The sequence below is a fragment of the Carya illinoinensis genome, chromosome 7 (assembly GCF_018687715.1).
Source record: "Carya illinoinensis cultivar Pawnee chromosome 7, C.illinoinensisPawnee_v1, whole genome shotgun sequence".
Classification (NCBI taxonomy): domain Eukaryota; kingdom Viridiplantae; phylum Streptophyta; class Magnoliopsida; order Fagales; family Juglandaceae; genus Carya; species Carya illinoinensis.
This window is the reverse complement of record NC_056758.1, coordinates 14140646-14159281: the sequence shown is the minus strand read 5'-3', so window position 1 is coordinate 14159281 and position 18636 is coordinate 14140646. Positions and strand designations below refer to the sequence as shown.

The following is an 18636-nucleotide window of genomic DNA, read 5'->3' as shown; positions in this document are numbered from 1 at the left end:
GTCGTTGGTCACTGCCATGACAAAATAGCTTCCACCTTGCTAGGATTAACAGCCACCCCGTCTCGGAAAATCACATGCCCAAGAAATTTAACTTCCTCCAACCAAAATTCACATTTGCTGAGTTTGGTATACAACTGGTGTTCTCTCAATTTCCCAAGAACTAGACGAAGATGATAAACATGCTCTTCAAAATCTTGGAAATAAATTAAAATATCATCAATGAAAACTGCCACAAAGGAATCCAAATAAGGTCAAAATACCCAATTCATTAAATCCATAAAAGCTGCAGGGGCATTGGCTAACCCAAAAGGCATCACCTTAAATTCATAATACCCATATCTCGATCTAAAAGCAATTTTGGGTATATCCTTGTCTCTTATCTGCAATTGGTAGTATCCTGATCTCAAATCAATCTTCGAGAACACAACTGCTCCTTGAAGCTGATGAAACAAATCGTCGATTTGTGGAAGAGGATACTTATTCTTGATGGCACCTTATTTAGTTCTCGATAATCAATACACATTTTTAGGGTACCATCTTTCTTTTTAACAAACAGCACTGGCGTACCCCATGGCGAAGTACTTGGTTGAATAAATCCCTTATCTACCAATTCTTGCAACTGAACCTTCAACTCTTTTAATTCAGTTGGTGCCATACGGTAAGGGGCTTTATGTATAGGAGCCGCTCCAAGTTCCAAGTCAATAACAAACTCCAATTCATGAACAGGGGGTAGCCTAGGCAAGTCATCCACAAACACGTCAGGAAATTCTTCCACAACTGGGATATCTACCAATGACTTCTTCTCAGACGGCGTAGACACCATTTGGACTAAAAAGGCATCCGCTCCACAAGCAATCTCTCTTCTCGCTTGAATTTTTGATATAACTACCAGTTTTTCTTTTAGTTTACTTCCCGCAAATTCCAAGTAATCACCCTTTGGGAGCTGAAAGCTAATTACCTGACTTCTGGAATTAATACTCGCAGAATATCGATATAGCCAATCCATCCCAAGGATAATATCAAATCCCAGCAGCTTAAATACAACCAAATCTGCATCCAGAAACCTTCCACCAAAATTCAAAGGGCAACCCAATGCAACTTTGGAACACCACACCACTTCACCATTTGGTAGAGCCACTACTAATGATTTTGGCAAAGGTCCCGTAACCAAATTCCATATCCGAGCGAAAGTGGAAGATACAAATGATTGAAATGCACCCGAATCAAACAAAGTGCAAAGCCAAATACAAAGAAGAAACCAAATCACACCAAAAATCAAATCCAAGATTAGATTAGATCCATACCTGTAATCACTCCAGCATCATGGGTCGCTAGTGCCTCATCATCAACATCTCCGGGTGTAACAGCATAAACCTGAGCTTGCACTGTTTGCCTCTGATTAGTTCTTCCACCACGTCGACCTCCACGACTTCCTTGAACTCTAACAGGGCACTCACGAGCGAAATGTCCCTCTTGGCCACAATGGTAACAATGGGTTCCACCACTTAGCCGACACTCACCCTCATGGGCTCTATTAGACCTCCCACAAACTGGCACCCGTCCTCCCATATGCACTCTCGAGGCTGCTTGTGGCCGAGTCCCGGTCCTCTGAACAAATTTCTGAGGCGAACCAGAACTACTTCCTTCACCTGTAAAACTCTCCCTCTTTTGTCCTGGAGGGGAGCCCATACTCAAATTAATCTCTCGCTCTGCCAGAGTGGCCAAGTCAACTAAATCCTGAAAAGTGGAAATCCGATGGTAGACCACCATTCTACGTATATCAGGTCGCAGACCATCCTAGAAATGCTCAGCCTGCATCTCCTCCGTGGTGATGAGATGGGTAGCAAATTGCCCAAGATCTATAAATCTTCGGGCGTACTGTTCCACGGTCATACTTCCTTGGACCAAGCTTGTGAACTCTCTTGCTTTTTGCCGCCTCACAAAAGCTCGAAAGAATCGATCATTAAATTCTTTCTTAAAACGCTGCCAAGACACAAGATAAAAACATATTAAACTCAACAATATGCATGAAAGAATGCCAAATGCACATATCTCATAAATCCACATTTTTCCCACGCACGCCAAAAATCTCATTTGGCCCCAAAAACATATTACTTTCCAACTCACGCCAAAAGTCTCATTTGGCCCAAATCCAACTCAATTCAATATCCAATTAATCCGAATGCACCATGACCTCCCCTAGGGGTCATCCGCACCCCCTGGCTTCTATCGTCACACCACGAGTAATGACCATGCGTGTGACTTCGTAACGAGAGATGCCTAGTTCTGTGCCCGACACATACGTAGCCAAGCATCCTCTAGCCCTCGCCAGCAAAGGGCCACAGAGTCGGTATGAGAGCGTTACCATCCCGCCCGCTCCCGTTGTTGCCCAGTGACAACTCAGGAGACGTCACTCAGTATATTATGTTCCCGAGTGACCAGAGGAGTTCCACCGAGATAATACCCCATCTCGGCTTGGGGTCGTGACACACACACACACCCAAAAAATCCATTTACACAAATAAAATCAGTTTTCTCAATTTAATACATGCACATGAATGCACCATGCAATGCACAACTCAAGACACAATTTATTAACAAATCACAACATCAACAACAACCAAACAACTCCGTCCTCAAATCCATCTGACCCCCGACTCCTCGGACTCAGCCCGGAATAACCAACCGGTCAATGAATTTATTGTAAAAGTAATAATATATCTAAATCTAAAATAGATTTTGGAAAATACTTACAGCACTATATGATAATTTTTGAAGGATCAAGGAGCTGCAAATGGCGGAGAAAAAGCAACGTAACAGTGTAAAATACACTGTGGTCGTGGGTTGTAAAATACTCACTTTTGAACGGGGAGAAACCAAGACTTGAAATTGATAGAGAATGGCCTAGAGATGTTTATGAAGCTAATGGAAGTGAGTTTTGGCCGTGGGTGGCGGTGGAAGCGAAAAAAGGGCAAAACGGAGTTGGGCTCGTGGGAGCTGCTCCGGCAATGGATTGGGGCCAGAAATGGGTGGTTTAGGATGGCAAGAGGTAGGTGATGAAGTGGTGAAGAGATGGTGGCCGGAGGTGGAACGACGGTGGCGAAAATGCACAAAAATTGTGCAGCTTGGAGGGGCCCTCGGCGGCAAACGGCGGCTCAGATGGAGGTGAAATTTGGTGGGGAGGTGCGTCGACCAGAGGGGAAGGTTTCTGGGTGTGTGGTGTCAGCCACATCACCGACAAGCAGCGGTGCTGGGCGGTAGAAGCTGGACGGCGATAGTGAGAAGAGAGAGAGAGGACGCAGCGCACAAGAGAAAGAACAGGGAAGAAGAAAGAAAAAGAAGAAAAAAAGAAAGAAGGGAAGGAAAAAGAAAAGGAAAAGAGAAAAAGAAAAAGAGAAAAGAAAAAGAAAAGATGGGGAAAAGAAATGAGGTCCAATCCTCACCTCCGGAATCCAAAAACTAATTCGACGAAAACAAATTTAAAAACTATAAAATGACTAAAATAATTTAAACACCACATCAAACTAAAATAAATCCAATCAAAATAAAATAATTTAAAATAAAAGAACTAATATTTTAATTAAATTAAAATACTCCTTCAGTGAAAATACACGTAAAAACGGGGTATCACAAAACAGAAGGTGTGGACAAGCTAGCTAGATGGGAGGAAAAACTACTCTCCCAAGGTGGAAAATAGGTGTTGATTAAGGCAGTTGCACTTGCTATTCCCACATACACAATGAGTTGCTTCAAGCTACCATCAACTTTTTGTAAGAAAATTGAAAACAGGATGGCCAATTTCTGGTGGGGTCAAAAACAAGATGAAAATACAGTAAGGTAGGTTAGCTGGAGACAAATGTGTGAAGCTAAAGGTGATGGAAAAATGGGTTTTAAAGTTTACAAATTTTCAAAGAAGCTCTACTTGCTAAACAAGGTTGGAGGATCATGACTGAAGAAGACTCTTCGTTTCATAGAGTGTTCAAAGCTCGATATTTTCCACAGAGCTTGGCTCTTCACCTTCATATGGATGGAGAAGGATATGGGAGGCTAAAAAGAACCTTCTAGATGGGTATAGGTAGAGAGTGGGAGATGGAAAAGCTATTAATATATGGTCAAACTATTGGCTCCCAAGTCATAAGTTGATGCAGAACACATATCAGAGAGATGAATCTGCTTTTTCAAGAGTTGATTGCCTCATTGATGAAGATACCAGATGATGGCATGTGGAAAGAGTTAGAAATGACACAGGTGGAGTTATCCTTGCTGCTAGTAAGAAGGAAAATGCAGTAAATGATCATTTGGAGGTGGAGATGCTGGCAATTTTGCGTGGTCTACAGATTTCCATTCCTCTTGACATCAATAAGTTGATAATTGACAGTGATTCACTATTGATAGTGAATGAAACTGATTCAAGGTCCTCATGGGGTAATATATCTGAAATCAAGATTATGATGAAGATGATTCCAAGATGTTCAATTCAACAAAGAGGAAGATCGGCTAATGAAGCAGCTCACACTTTAGCAAAATTTGCTTGGCATCTAGAAGACTTGATAGTTTGGTGGGATTTTTTCCCTAATTGTATTTCCCAAATTATATGGTTTGATTCTTTGATGTAAGTGGAGTTGAATTACAAAGATAGAGGTGTAGCACAATTGACATATTTGAATATATGTTAATGACATTTCTAGATCTGTCTAACTTTAGTAGTTAAGTTGTAGGTTTTGGGTTCCATTTGGTCCACCCTAGTAAATAGCCTATTTCTAATTAGTTTTAATTTTTTTTCCTCTACAATGGGTCATGCAGGTTGCTTGGATTGGGTCTCTCAATAAGGGAAGAAAGAACTGCATCTCGATGATATTTGCACCATGAACCATGTAAAATTACTATTGAATACAGTTTCAGTAGTATTTTTTTTTTTAATTTTGCAATTTTTTATTTCCGGTGACTACAACTTGCTGCAAATAGATATAAATTCATTGCAATTGATCTATTACAATGATTTTTATGTGTTGCAAGAAATTAAACTACAACACAAAGAACAAATTGCAATATTAGATCAGACATCATTTCCATCGATTTATACAACTTTTGCAACGATATAAATTGCTACAATTAAGCTTTCTCAATGATTTATCCTGAGATGGAATACACCTTTTCCAGCAGTTTTTGATCATTTGCAGCAATTTTTTGGATATTTGCAACGTTATAATTGTGATACCCTGTTTTTACGTATATTTTCACTGAAGGAATATTTTAATTTAATTAAAATATTTTTTCTTTTATTTTAAATTATCGTATTTCAATTGAACATATTTAGTTGTGAAAATTGTTTTGTAGAGCTTTCATAATATTAATTATCGTTTTGAGTTTAAATTATTTTAATTGGTTTTTGGATTTCAAATCTTGTTATTAGTATTTACTAGTTATTTATTATATTTATAGCTTTTAAAGTTGCTTTCGTTGGATCAGTTTCTGAACCCTAGATGTGAGGACTGGATCTTAGTTCTTTTCTTTCTTTTTTATTTTTCTCTTCTCTTTTTCCTTTTCTTCTTTCCTTTTTCTTCCTTTTCTTTCTTTTTCCTTCCTTTTCTCCCTGCTTCTCTCCCACGTGACCCAGCCCCTCCCCCTCCCTCTCTGTCCGTTTTTCATGCCGCCCAGACCGTCGCTGTCAGCCTGTCGTGCAGTGCACCACCCCCACCGGTCAACTCCCCTCAGGCCGGTGATCACCTCCCTCAATTTTCAGGGCAACCCATGTAGTCGTTAGCTGCCACGTACGGCTGGAAGTCGCGGCATCCTTTCCTTCCATCTTCGTCGTGCGCCACACTTTGCCGTCGCTGTTGCTTCCATTTTCTTCCCCACCCACCGATGACCTCACCCCTCCATTTTCAGCCCCCCAAACGCCATCGTTAACTACCACGAACACCACCCAAGCCGCATGGTTTTGTGCTCCCCGGGCCGCCGTGCCTCTGCCGTTGGCCACTACTTCTTCACCACATCATCACCGTCATCCCAGCTACCTAGCCCCCCAACCCTAGCTCTGATCTGTCATCGATGAAGCTCAACCAACCCACTTTCCGTTTTGGGCTTTTTGGCCTTCCACCGCCGTTTTCGCCGCCACCCACGGCCAATCCTCACTTCCACTAGCTTCATAAATACCTCTAAGTTATTCCCTATCACTCTCAAACCTTGGATCATTACCATTCAAAAGTGGGTATTTTACAACCCACGGCCACAGTGCTTTTGCATTGATACGTTGCTTTTTTTCTGCCTTTTGCAGCTTGTTGATCCTATGAAAATTATTATATAGCATTGTAAGTATTTTTCAAACTCTATTTTAGATTTAAATATATAATTACTTTTACAATAAATTCATTGACTGGTTGCTTATTCCGGACTGAGTTCGAGGAGTCGGGGGTCGGATGGATTGAGGACGGAGTTGTTTGTTTATTGTTGATGTTGAGTTTTGTTGGATTAATTGTATCCTGAGGTGTGCATTGCATGGTGCATTCATGTGCATGTGTTAAATTGAAAAAAATTGGTTTTATCAGTGTAAATGGATTTTTGGGTGCGTGTGTATCATGACCCCAAGCCGAGATGGGGTATTATCTCGGTGGAGCTCCTTTGGTCACTCGAGGGTGGATAATACTGAGTGATATCCCCTAGGTTGTTGCTGTGCGATGACCGGATCGCACGATATGGTAACGCTGTCGTGTCGACTCCGTGGTCCCTAGGCTGACGGGGACTAGAGGATGGCCTAGTCCAGGTACGCATTAGGTGTGAGACTGGGCATCACTCATTTAGGTGTTACTTGCATAGTCGTTACCTACGGTGTGGGACAAGAGGCTGAGTGTGCGGATGATCCCTAGGGGAGATCATGGTGCATGCAATAAATTGAAACGGATTTTGAATATTGGATATGGGCCATTTTCTGAAAAAATGAAAAGGTTTTGTATGAGGATATTGTGATCCATTTTCTGGAAAAATGGTGGTTTTCTTGGTTTGGACCATTATCTGGGATAATGGCAAGGTCTCGTTTTAAAGGATATGTTTTGGGCCAAAATGGGATTTTTGGCGTGCGTGGAAAAATGTGGATTTATGGGATATGTGCATTTGGCATCTTTTCATGCATATTGTTGAGTTTAATATATTTTATTTTGTGGCATTTGGATTATTACTTACCTGCGGCACTATTTTTGATACTGTTGATTTTGATGCAGAGGTTAAGGAGGAGGAGGCTGAACTTGAGGAGGCGGCTCCGCCAGATTATTGACTTGGAGTCCTTTATGTTATAAGTTACCTCTACTAGTTTGTATGTCTTGTAATTTGGTTTGAAACGATATTTGAGACTTGTAATATTTTATTATGTGTACTTTAAACAAGTTTGTATTTAAACAAAAATTCTGCTACTTAGTTATAAGACTGTTATTATCCTCTACGTGATTTTATTGTACACTTGTTACATGTACACACACTTGGCACTTGGCGATGGGATTTGTGATCCGTATTGTCATTATCCTGACGCTTCGATTTCCACGTGTCCATACGTGGGAGTTGGGGGCATCACAATAACTACGCAGGAAATAGTTTTTTGCAACGATAGTTCTACATCAGTTGGAAATAAGCAAGAATCAATTCCAGCGATTTTTATAACTTGTTAAGGTAGCTGGTTCAAAAGTTAGTCTAGTCATAGGCCTAGGTTTGGTGATACTTCAAGTCGCGTGGTACCTGTTGGTTGGTGATGAAAAGTAGTTATGGTACTTAGAAGTTTTTTTTGTAAGCCCCCATATAAATCTGGGTGTCGGATATTGGAGGTGATTGATGGATTACTCATATTCAAGTTTGCTTAGATGCTTACGTTGTTGACACTATGTTGATTTAAACATAATATTACAACCTATTAATTTATATGACTATATATTTAATTTCCCCACAATTGCCAATGCAACGAATGCACTGCTCCTTTATAACTGCTCTAATGGTGTGTACTAATGCATTTTATGTATAACTGCCAGATTGCTGTGTCTAGATGGAGATATCAAATATCCAACAAGTATAAGGGCTGATGCAGTCTTGTGAGGTGCTATTTTGTCCACCCTTCATGCGCAAGTACATATTGTTATGTCTAACTAGATATAATTTATAAAGATAGAGGAGTAGCATAGTTGATATATTTGAATGAATGTTAATGACATTTCTAGATTTGTCTGACTTTAGCAGTTAAGTTGTAGGTTTTGGGTTCCCTTTGGTCCACCCTAGTGTATAGCCAATTTCTAATTAGTTTTAATTTTATTTTATTTTTTTGTACAACGGGTCATGTGGGTTGCTTGGATTGGGTCTCTCAATATAGGATCTCTATGATATTTGCTTTATAAACCACTTAAAATTACAATTGAATGCAGTTTTAATAGTATTTTTTTTAATTTTGTAATTTTTGTATTTCCGGTGACTACAACTCGCCGTTAATAGATATAAATTCGTCGCAATTGATCTATTACAATGATTTTTATGTGTTGCAAAAAATTAAACTACAAGGAAAAGAATAGACCGCAGCAGTAGATCTGACATCATTTTTAGTGATATATACAACTTTTGCGACGATATAAATTGCTATAATTAAGCTTTCTCAACGATTTATCCTTAGATGGAATACACCTTTAGCAGAAATTTTTGATCATTTGCAATGATTTTTTGGATATTTGCCGCGTTATAATTACGCTGGAAATAATTTTTTGCAACGATAGTTCTACATTAGTTGGAAATAAGCAATAATCAGTTCCAACGATATTTAGAACATGTTAAGGTAGCTGGTTCAAAAGTCAGTCTAGTCATAGGCCTAGGTATAATGATACTTCAAGTTACTTGGTACCTGTTGTTGGTTGGTGATGAAAAGTATGTATGGTACTTAGAAGTTTTTTTGTATGCCCCCATGTAAATCCGGGTGTTGGATATTGGAGATGATTGATGGATTACTCATATTCAAGTTTGCTAGTGTATATATAATAAATAAAAAAGGAAACACATATCAATGTATCGTGTAATATTGCGTTAGATCTTTACAAATGAAGGCCGCTGCCACTTAATTTGTATGGTCAAAACAAACTGCGCGCATAGTGCATCTCAGCTCAAGATTTGGACAGGTAGGGAATTAATATGATAGTTACAGTAATCTATGTAATGCGTAATTAGATTATCTTGAGCTAGCGATCGAGTGACATAATAATTACTTCCCTAAAAGTAAAAATAAAAACTTGTGGATCTCACCGCGCGGACTATAAGTTAATAAATTCGTGGTTCTCATGTTACACAGATGGAAAACCAAGTGCGGTGGTCAAGCTAGCTGTTGCATGTTGTACGTATCTTCCAATTAACGCCGTGATACACATATTTTCCCAACAGGAACCCTCTTCGAAACTGCTTAGAATTAATGCGTACGCTAGCTGCTTACGTTTTGATGATGACACGATCATATATGGTGCGCGTCCTATAAATAGGATCAAACGTTAATTCCTTGTACCAACTGCAAACGTGGTAAATTCAAGAAACAATATCTTCAATCGATCTCTTGCTGATATTACTCATTAATTCTCCATGGCATTTTCGATTAGCAACGCGAAACCCTTTAGCCTGACCTCTTTATCCAGTTCCAACAAGCAGAACTGGAACATTGCCCAAGATCACGCATTGGCTTCTTCCTCCTTGCAATACGCAGACAACTATAGAAATAAAGACGATAATACAGTAATTAGTACTTTTGTTTTACAGTTTTCTGTTTATAATTTAGAACCTTATGTTTTTTCCAATTTCTAAATTAACGTCATTCTCTTCATTTGCAGAGTTGTTTTGGTGTCCAACATGCAAAGAAATTGGAAGTATGCAGGAACGTACTGAGGAATGTTGTAGCAGAAGCAGAGGAATTAGATCCCTCTGAAGGTTTAAGTATGATTGATGCAGTACAACGCCTGAACATTGATTACCACTTCCAGGAAGAGATTGAAGCAATTTTACGGGGGCAATATGTAAAATACATTACTCATGGCGAGTACGGTCATCATGATGAGCTTCACGTGGTTGCACTGCGCTTTCGACTATTGAGACAACAAGGTTACTATGTGGCTCCCGGTAAGTATTCATGCTTTATTGAATCCGATCGAGCTCTGGTCACAGTTTTATGGGTTTCTTTTATCAAGAATGATACAGCGCAGTGAAAGAAGACGTAATGCGACTTGCCAAATGAGGAAATAACAGAGTATGGAAAATATTCTCTGTATTCACACAGTACTGTCATGTACATATGCGTCTATTTATAGTTACAAGATAATGGGAATAAGAAGCAAAAAAATAACCAATATGTATATACAGCTCAGCTAACAGAATAACAAACTGCAGTGTCCTACAGCGTCCATATGCATCATCCTGGGTGCGTGTGGAACGGTTGGTGATTTTCCTTCTTGAATGTTAATACCCCCCCGCAAGATGGAGAGTAAATGTTGATGACTCCCATCTTGGTAAGAAGACGATTAAAGGCTGGAGAATGAAGAGGCTTTGTGAGCAGGTCGGCCAATTGATCAGATGATGAAACATGTGCAGTGATTATTTGGCCTTCGGAAATCTTGTCACGAACTAGATGACAGTCTAGTTCGATGTGTTTCGTTCGTTCGTGAAATACGGGATTTGCCGTAATATGCATGGCAGCTAAGTTATCGCAGTACAAGCGTGCAGGGGCAGAGATATCTATCTTGAGATCCTTGAGAAGATATCTGATCCATGTTAGCTCACAAGTGACAGCAGCCATTGCACGGTATTCTGATTCGGCTGATGAACGAGAAATGGTATTTTGTTTCTTTGACTTCCACGAGACCAAGGAACTGCCGAGAAATACTGAAAAACCAGTGGTGGATCTCCTTGTGTCTGGACAATTAGCCCAATTTGCATCTGAGAATGCAATGAGTTCAAGTGTGGAGGTGGCTGAAAAAAAAATTCCTTGCCCCGGGGTACCTTTCAAATACTTAAGAATTTTGATTACAGCATCATAATGTGGGACTCGTGGAGCATCCAGAAATTGACTTAATAAATTGACGCTGTAGCTTAAGTCAGGTCTAGTGTTTGTCAAATAAATCAATTTTCCAACTAGTTTTCGGAAAAGAGTAGGATCATGAAAGAGTTCACCAGTGTCTTTTTGCAGTTTAATATTCGGCTCCATTGGCAGAAGAGAAGGCTTGCAAGATAAGAGACCAGTCTCGGCAAGTATATCTAAAGCATACTTGCGTTGGCATAACTGGATGCCATTCTGTGTTCGGGCAATCTCCATCCCGAGAAAGTATTTGAGTGACCCCAGATGTTTTATCCGAAATTTGGTTGCCAAAAACTGTTGGACTGAATTGCTTAAGGCTGCATTAGAACTCATCAAAATTATGTCGTCAACGTATATAAGTAAGGCAACAAATGATGTAGATGTGCTCTTTGTGAACAGGCTGTAATCAGCCTTTGACTGCATGAAACCGAATTCAGCAAGTGTAGAAGTAAGCTTGGAGTTCCACTGGCGTGAGGCTTGGCGCAGACCATATAAGCTCTTGTGAAGACGGCATACTTGATTGGTTTTAGCGGCTGGATGGCCAGGAGGGGGTCTCATATAAAGTTCTTCATCAAGACTACCGTAAAGAAAAGCGTTGTTGACGTCCATTTGCTGGAGATCCCAGCCTTTGATGGCTGCAATGGCTAACAAGCAGCGAATAGAAGCATGCTTAGCTACAGGGGAGAATGTTTCGTGAAAGTCGATACCTTCTCGTTGAGTGAAGCCTCTTGCCACCAACCGAGCCTTAGCTCGTTCCACAGTTCCGTCGGCTTTGAACTTATATTTGTAAATCCATTTGCAATCAATTGGTTGCTTTCCAGGAGGTAAATCCACGATGGTCCATGTCTCGTTCATCTCTAGAGCCGTAAGTTCTTGATGCATTGCCTCTTGCCATATCAATTGTTTTGCAGCTTGTGTATAAGATGTGGGTTCGGTATGGATGGACATGGAAGTGGTGAAAGCAAGAAATTGGGGTGATAAAGACGTGTAAGAAAGAACTGACGAGAGAGGGAAATGAGTATGTTTACCTGAGGTGGTTGATGATGAAGGGACCAACATCCTGGATGCCGTGGCATGGGGATCGTGTTTAACGGCATGGTGACAGTGATAGTCACGAAGATAGTCAGGAGCTTTTCGTGTACGGGTTGATCGTCTTAGTGGAGGAGGGATGATGTTGGGAAGGCTGGGTTGAAATGTAAGTTGGTCTGTAAGTGCGGGTTGAGTGGATGGGGGAGATGAGTGGTTATGTGGGGGTGTGGAATTGAGTAAGTCGTTGGTGGGTAGATGTGATGAAGTGGGATGTGGTTCGGCCGTAGGTATGAGTGTTGATTCCGTAGTGGGTACTGATGCTGGGTGCGTATATGAAGTGGGAGGGAAATCAGTACAAACAAAAGGGTCCGTGTAAGTGTCAATGATGATGGGTGGAGAGGATGGTGTTGATAAGTCAGTGACGTTGGGTGTGTGTTTAAGTGGGAAAATGTTTTCGTGAAAAATGACGTCGCGTGAAATAAAAACATGATGAGTAGTGAGGTCGAGAAGCTTATATCCTTTTATTCCATATGGATAACCAAGGAATAAGCATTTTCGGGCTCGTGGGTCGAATTTGTGTCGGTTGTGAGAAAGGGTGGAGGCATAGCACAAGCATCCGAACGTTTTGAGGTTGGAGTAAGATGGTTTGATTTTATATAAAAATTCAAATGGGGTTTTATGGTCGAGAAGTGGGGTGGGAAGTCTATTGATGAGGTATACGGCAGTGGCAACAAAATCGGACCAGTATTTCATGGTTAAGCCGGACTGAAACTTGAGGGCTCTGGCTACGTTTAGTATATGTTGATGTTTGCGTTCGGCAAGTGCATTTTGTTGGGGTGTAGCGACGCATGTAAGCTGATGGATGACGCCTTTAGAATTGTAGAAAGTAGGCATATTAAATTCCGCACCATTGTCGGATCGAAGAATTTTTATTTGAGTGTCAAATTGAGTTTCAGCCATTGAGAAAAAATTTTGGAGTGAAGTGCGTGCTTCAGATTTGGTTTTAAGTAAATAAAGCCATGTGCAGCGTGTATATTGATCAACAAGAGTGAGAAAATATTTATGACCATCGTAGGATTGAGTGGGATTGGGTCCCCAAATATCAACGGAGACAATTTCAAATGGTTTGTTTGCTTTGGATTCAGCTGTTGGAAATGGAAGTTTACGTTGTTTAGTAAGTGGACAGATTTGGCAAGGATGATTAAGGTCGGTAGAGTACTTAACATTTGGATTCAAATCATGTAAAACATGCTTAGTCATTGAGCTGTGTCCAAGTCTATAATGCCAAAGAGTAAATAAATCAAGCTTGGCAACATTATTCATGGAAATTGAAGATAACTGGGAATGGGAAAAATGGTGTAAGCTGTTGGGGTTGGGTCTGGTGAGTTGAAGATGATAGAGTCCGTCACGCACCGTCCCCACTCCAATCGTCGTCCAAGATGAAAGGGCCTGAATATAACAAGAATTTGATAAGAAAATTAAGCAACAATTTAAGTGATGTGCTAAAGATTTGGCAGATATGAGGTTAAACGAAAAATCAGGGACATATAAAGCATTATGAAGGATTAAATCAGGGGTCAAGTGTACATCACCAATATGTGTGACAGTGCTGAAATGACCATTGGGAAGCTTTATAGTTTGATGAATCGGCTTAACATTATGAGTGAAAAAATTGAGACTGCAAATCATGTGATCTGTAGCTCCGGTATCAATGATCCATGAGTTGGATGCATGAGAAATATGGTGGTGTGTGCGTGTAATGTTAGAAGAAAAAATACCAGACGTGATCGAGGAGCATGTATGGGCGTTGTTTGCAGCAGGAGTGGAAGCCGTATTTTGAGATGAATGGAGTAAGGCAAGTAGTTGATCATACTGCTCTGGAGTGAACGAGGGACCATTGTTGATTGCATCCTGCACAACGGAAGATTGATTAACAGAGGATTTGGATTTGAAATTAGCCTTGTGCCCGGGAGGGAATCCGTTCAATCTATAACATTTTTCTTTTGTGTGTCCAGGTATTCGGCAGTGGGAACACACTGGCAAAGATGGATTAGCCTTGAAGCAACGCTCCAAGGAGTGTCCATGGATGTTACAGTGAGAACAAAATAAACGGTCACGTCGTGAAATGGATGGATTACGGGAATCATGTCCTTTGGTGAGCATGGCAAGTGGAGCTGGTGCAGGAGTAAGTTGACGTCGTCGCTCTTCTTGTTGGACTAGTGAGAGGACACGGTTTAGGGGTGGAAGGGGATCATAAAGTAATATTTGGGCACGGACAGCGTCAAACGAATCATCAAGACCCATGAGGAATTGCATCACCTTGCCTCGATGGATAGATTCCAGCAAATTGTTTACAGCTCCACATATGCACGCCGGCATTGGTTCATAAATTTCAAGTTCATCCCAATAGCTCTTAAGCTGGTTGTAATATTGGCTAACGGAATCATTGTTTTGTGTGGAAGAAGAGATGGCTTTTGTAAGTTGGAAGATTCGAGGGGCATTTTGGATGGAGAATCTCTCCTGTAAATCTTTCCAAACATCAGCAGCGGTTTCGGCATGAGCAATGCTCGATCGATGTTCGGGACTAACTGAATGTAATATCCAAGCGATTATTACATCATTGCAGCGTTCCCAGGTGGAATAAAGAGGATCAGATGGAGTTGTGGGTTTGACAATTTTTCCATCGATGAATCCTAATTTATTTTTGATGTTTAGAGCTCTGCGCATTGTTCTTGCCCAGGTGACATAATTCTCAGTTGTGAGTAAATCAGGAACCAAGGAAGAAGAAGCTAACTCTCCAGGTTGGATGAAGAACGGGCTGGCGGGATGGTGGGGGTTGGCTTCGGGATTGGGAAGAGTGTGAGAATCAGTCATTGCTCTGGTACCATATCAAGAATGATACAGCGCAGTGAAAGAAGACGTAATGCGACTTGCCAAATGAGGAAATAACAGAGTATGGAAAATATTCTCTGTATTCACACAGTACTGTCATGTACATATGCGTCTATTTATAGTTACAAGATAATGGGAATAAGAAGCAAAAAAATAACCAATATGTATATACAGCTCAGCTAACAGAATAACAAACTGCAGTGTCCTACAGCGTCCATATGCATCATCCTGGGTGCGTGTGGAACGGTTGGTGATTTTCCTTCTTAAATGTTAATATCTTTTGTATATATAAGAATGGAAGACATGTGGTGATCATGCATATATTTTTTGGACCAGATGTATTTAACAAATTCAAGGACGAGGAGGGGAAATTTAACAAAGAACTGAGTGAAGACATTGAAGGACTGATGGCTTTATATGAAGCTTCACAGCTGAATGTAGAAGGCGAAGATGTACTTGATGAAGCTGGAAAATTTTGTGAGCAGCTTCTGAATGCATGGGAGAAAGATGGTGAAAACATCAATCATACCAGAGTTGTTCGAAATACTTTGGAACATCCTTATCACAAAAGCTTGGCATGTTTCATGGCCAAAGAGTTTTTTGATAATTCCCAAGGGGGATGGTTGAATGATTTACTACAACTAGCAAAAATGGATTTCAATATGGCCCAATCTATGCACGAAAAGGAAATTGCTCAAATTTCGAAGTAGGTTTTACATATAATAACTTGACTATATATATATATGTATATGTTCATTTATTATACCTTTACAAAAATTAATATCATAGTCTCCCTCTAATGTTAATGTTTGCATCTTAGATGGTGGGGAGATCTTGGTTTGGCTAAGGAGCTAAAGTTTGCAAGGAACCAACCATTAAAATGGTACATTTGTTCCATGGTCTGTCTCGTAGATCCAGACTTGTCGGACGAAAGGGTTGAGCTCACAAAATCCATTTCTCTTATCTACATCATCGACGACATTTTTGATGTGCATGGGACGCTTGAGGAGCTCACTCTTTTTACTGAAGTCATCAACAAGTATGCATCTGTTTCACAGAAGAGCTAGTCTTCATCTTGAACATTGTCATCCTCAGTTATAATTATTTGTGTGGCACATTAGTTTCTTTCATTAATCAATTAAATGACAATCACTTAAAATGTGCCACATAAAAACTATGATTGAGAATTATATAAAATAAAAAATGAAAAAGAGCATTACTTTTTACAAAACTAATGTTCCATTTCCTTATAAACATTATTCATTACATAATAAATTGTTGCACACAGATGGGATTTTGGCGCCTTCGATCAGTTACCCGAATACATGAAGATATGTTTTAAGGCTCTCTATGATATCACCGAGGAAATTAGCCAAAAGATATATCAAAAGCATGGCTCGAACCCGCTAAACTCTCTAAGAAAATTGGTAAATATCCATGAATCATGACAGTACTTCCTAATTCCCACATATTCCATCTATACATTCACATCATCTTGGTGAAAAATATAAAAATGACAGCTCCATATATAATCTTTGCAGTGGGCGAGTTTGTGCAATGCTTTTCTAGTTGAGGCACGATGGTTTGCTTCAGGGCAATCACCAAAGTCGAAAGACTATTTGGAGAATGCAATTGTAAGCTCAGGAGTACACGTGGTACTAGTTCACACTTTCTTTCTTTTGGGTCAACGACTAACTGAGGAAACCGGAAATCTTGTTGAGAACATGCCAGACATTATATCTTCTCCTGCCACGATTCTTCGGCTTTGGGATGACCTTGGAAGTGCCATGGTACATTTGTTTACTACATGAACTTCACCTTTTTGAATACTCATGTTTTGGTAATTTCAAGTTTAAGCCGACGTATCCATCCGCATCATATAGAAAATCATTGATTCTTTTCAACTAGATAGCTATGGAGGACATTAATTATGATCTACCTAAATCATCCAAAAATAAACCAATCAGGTGATCATTTTTTTTTTTTTCCGAAAATAAACATCATATCTTTTAGACTGATTGCAACAGATGGATAAGGTATATTATATATTTATATACATTTATCAGAACTATTACTAGTTATAGTACTACTGCTCATTTATTCATGTGGCACCACCTGCCACATGGTGTATTAAAGATAAATATATATGCTCAAAATAGCATCCCAAAACACAAAAAGAAGAAATCTGAAACGCTAGATTATCTGATCTATCGATCCCTATTATGTGTTTTAATTTTTTTAAATAAACCACATAGCACCAATGAGAGAAAGTGAGCGGTATAATTAAGGTGGCATGGTAACATTTATATATATATATATATATATCTCTCTATATATATATATATATCCATAAATCGGCTATTAAATATTTAGAATGAATGAATGGGCAGGAGGTGGGGTATTGGAGGTATCCTATTTACTCGCAAGTGGTCATGTACGTAGGGACTCCAATTGCTGGTTTTAGATTTGGGTCCACTACGATATATTTTTTGCTATCACAATGACGGGGTGATTTTAGAGAAGAGAAAGAGACATATTAGGGCTCCGAGTGGATGTGATCTATCTGTTTTGATTCCTTTATATCTTTCTCTCTCAAAAGTACCCTAAAATATCAAAGCGTAAAATTGGTGCATGCATGGCTAGTGGCCGTTGTGATATCCATGCCCATGGTTTTTAAGAAATAGAAATCAATCTTATTATCGAAATTAAAGATTGAAAAGATAAATGGGGAAAAGGAAAGAAATAATTATATTTGTATATATACAACTTGCATGTGCATACACTTGTGGAAAAAGATAAGACTTGTGCATTACAGTACTCATCCTTAGCCTTTGTTTGAAATACCTATAAATAAAACTTCTATGCACATAGACACACACTCACACATGCACATTAATTTATATGTATATTTAATTATAAGGACGACTATGGATGACAATTATGTATAATAGAAGTTACAAAATCAGTTCTTGTATATATATTGTCATTGTGGCTAACGATATTATCTGATATTTGATTGAGCAAATAATCAATGCAACGACATTAATTTTTCAAATTAAGATGAACTCTTCTTATGCATGTAACTTACATCTAGAGTAATTTCATCACACATGTGGTCATGCAATTGCAGGATGAGAGTCAAGATGGTTGTGATGGATCATACATAGAGTACTACATGAAGGAACACCAAGATTGTTCAATTAAAGAGGCACGGGAGAAAGTTGTGAATATGATTTCAGACGCATGGAAACGCCTAAACAAAGAGTGTCTCTCTCCAAATCCATTTCTGGCATCATTCACTAAGGCATCTCTTAATATTGCAAGAATGGTTCCGTTACTATATAATTATGATGAAAATCATGGTCTTCCAAGCTTTGAGGAGCATGTGAAATCGGTGCTTTATGAAAGTGTGTCTGTGTAGAGCAGCCTTTTGAAATATCCGAGCTCGGTCTTTTTCATAATGTTTACAACTTTTGTTTTGGACGCTAATACAAGCTTGTGTGCACCAAAGAGCGCCCCCATCTATGAAAATTAATAGTGCTATATATAGAGAGCAATGCTACATACAGTCGTGGAATTGCAAATGCCGCGCAATCGCTTTGAAAAAGAGTGGGGTCCACGATTAGAAAGTTAGTTTTTTTTTT

The 18636-nt window shown here is 39.6% G+C and overlaps 1 protein-coding gene across 1 annotated transcript; it reads left to right on the top strand.

Annotated features, from left to right (window-relative positions):
* Window positions 1-9533: 9533 nt before the first annotated feature.
* Window positions 9534-18636, top strand: LOC122317064 ((3S,6E)-nerolidol synthase 1-like). The gene is made up of 7 exons (XM_043133965.1): window positions 9534-9738; window positions 9834-10119; window positions 15329-15698; window positions 15813-16031; window positions 16281-16419; window positions 16534-16782; window positions 18123-18636. Exons 1-7 carry the CDS (start codon window positions 9589-9591, stop codon window positions 18411-18413), a joined length of 1704 nt encoding a protein of 567 aa, XP_042989899.1. The 5' UTR covers window positions 9534-9588; the 3' UTR covers window positions 18414-18636.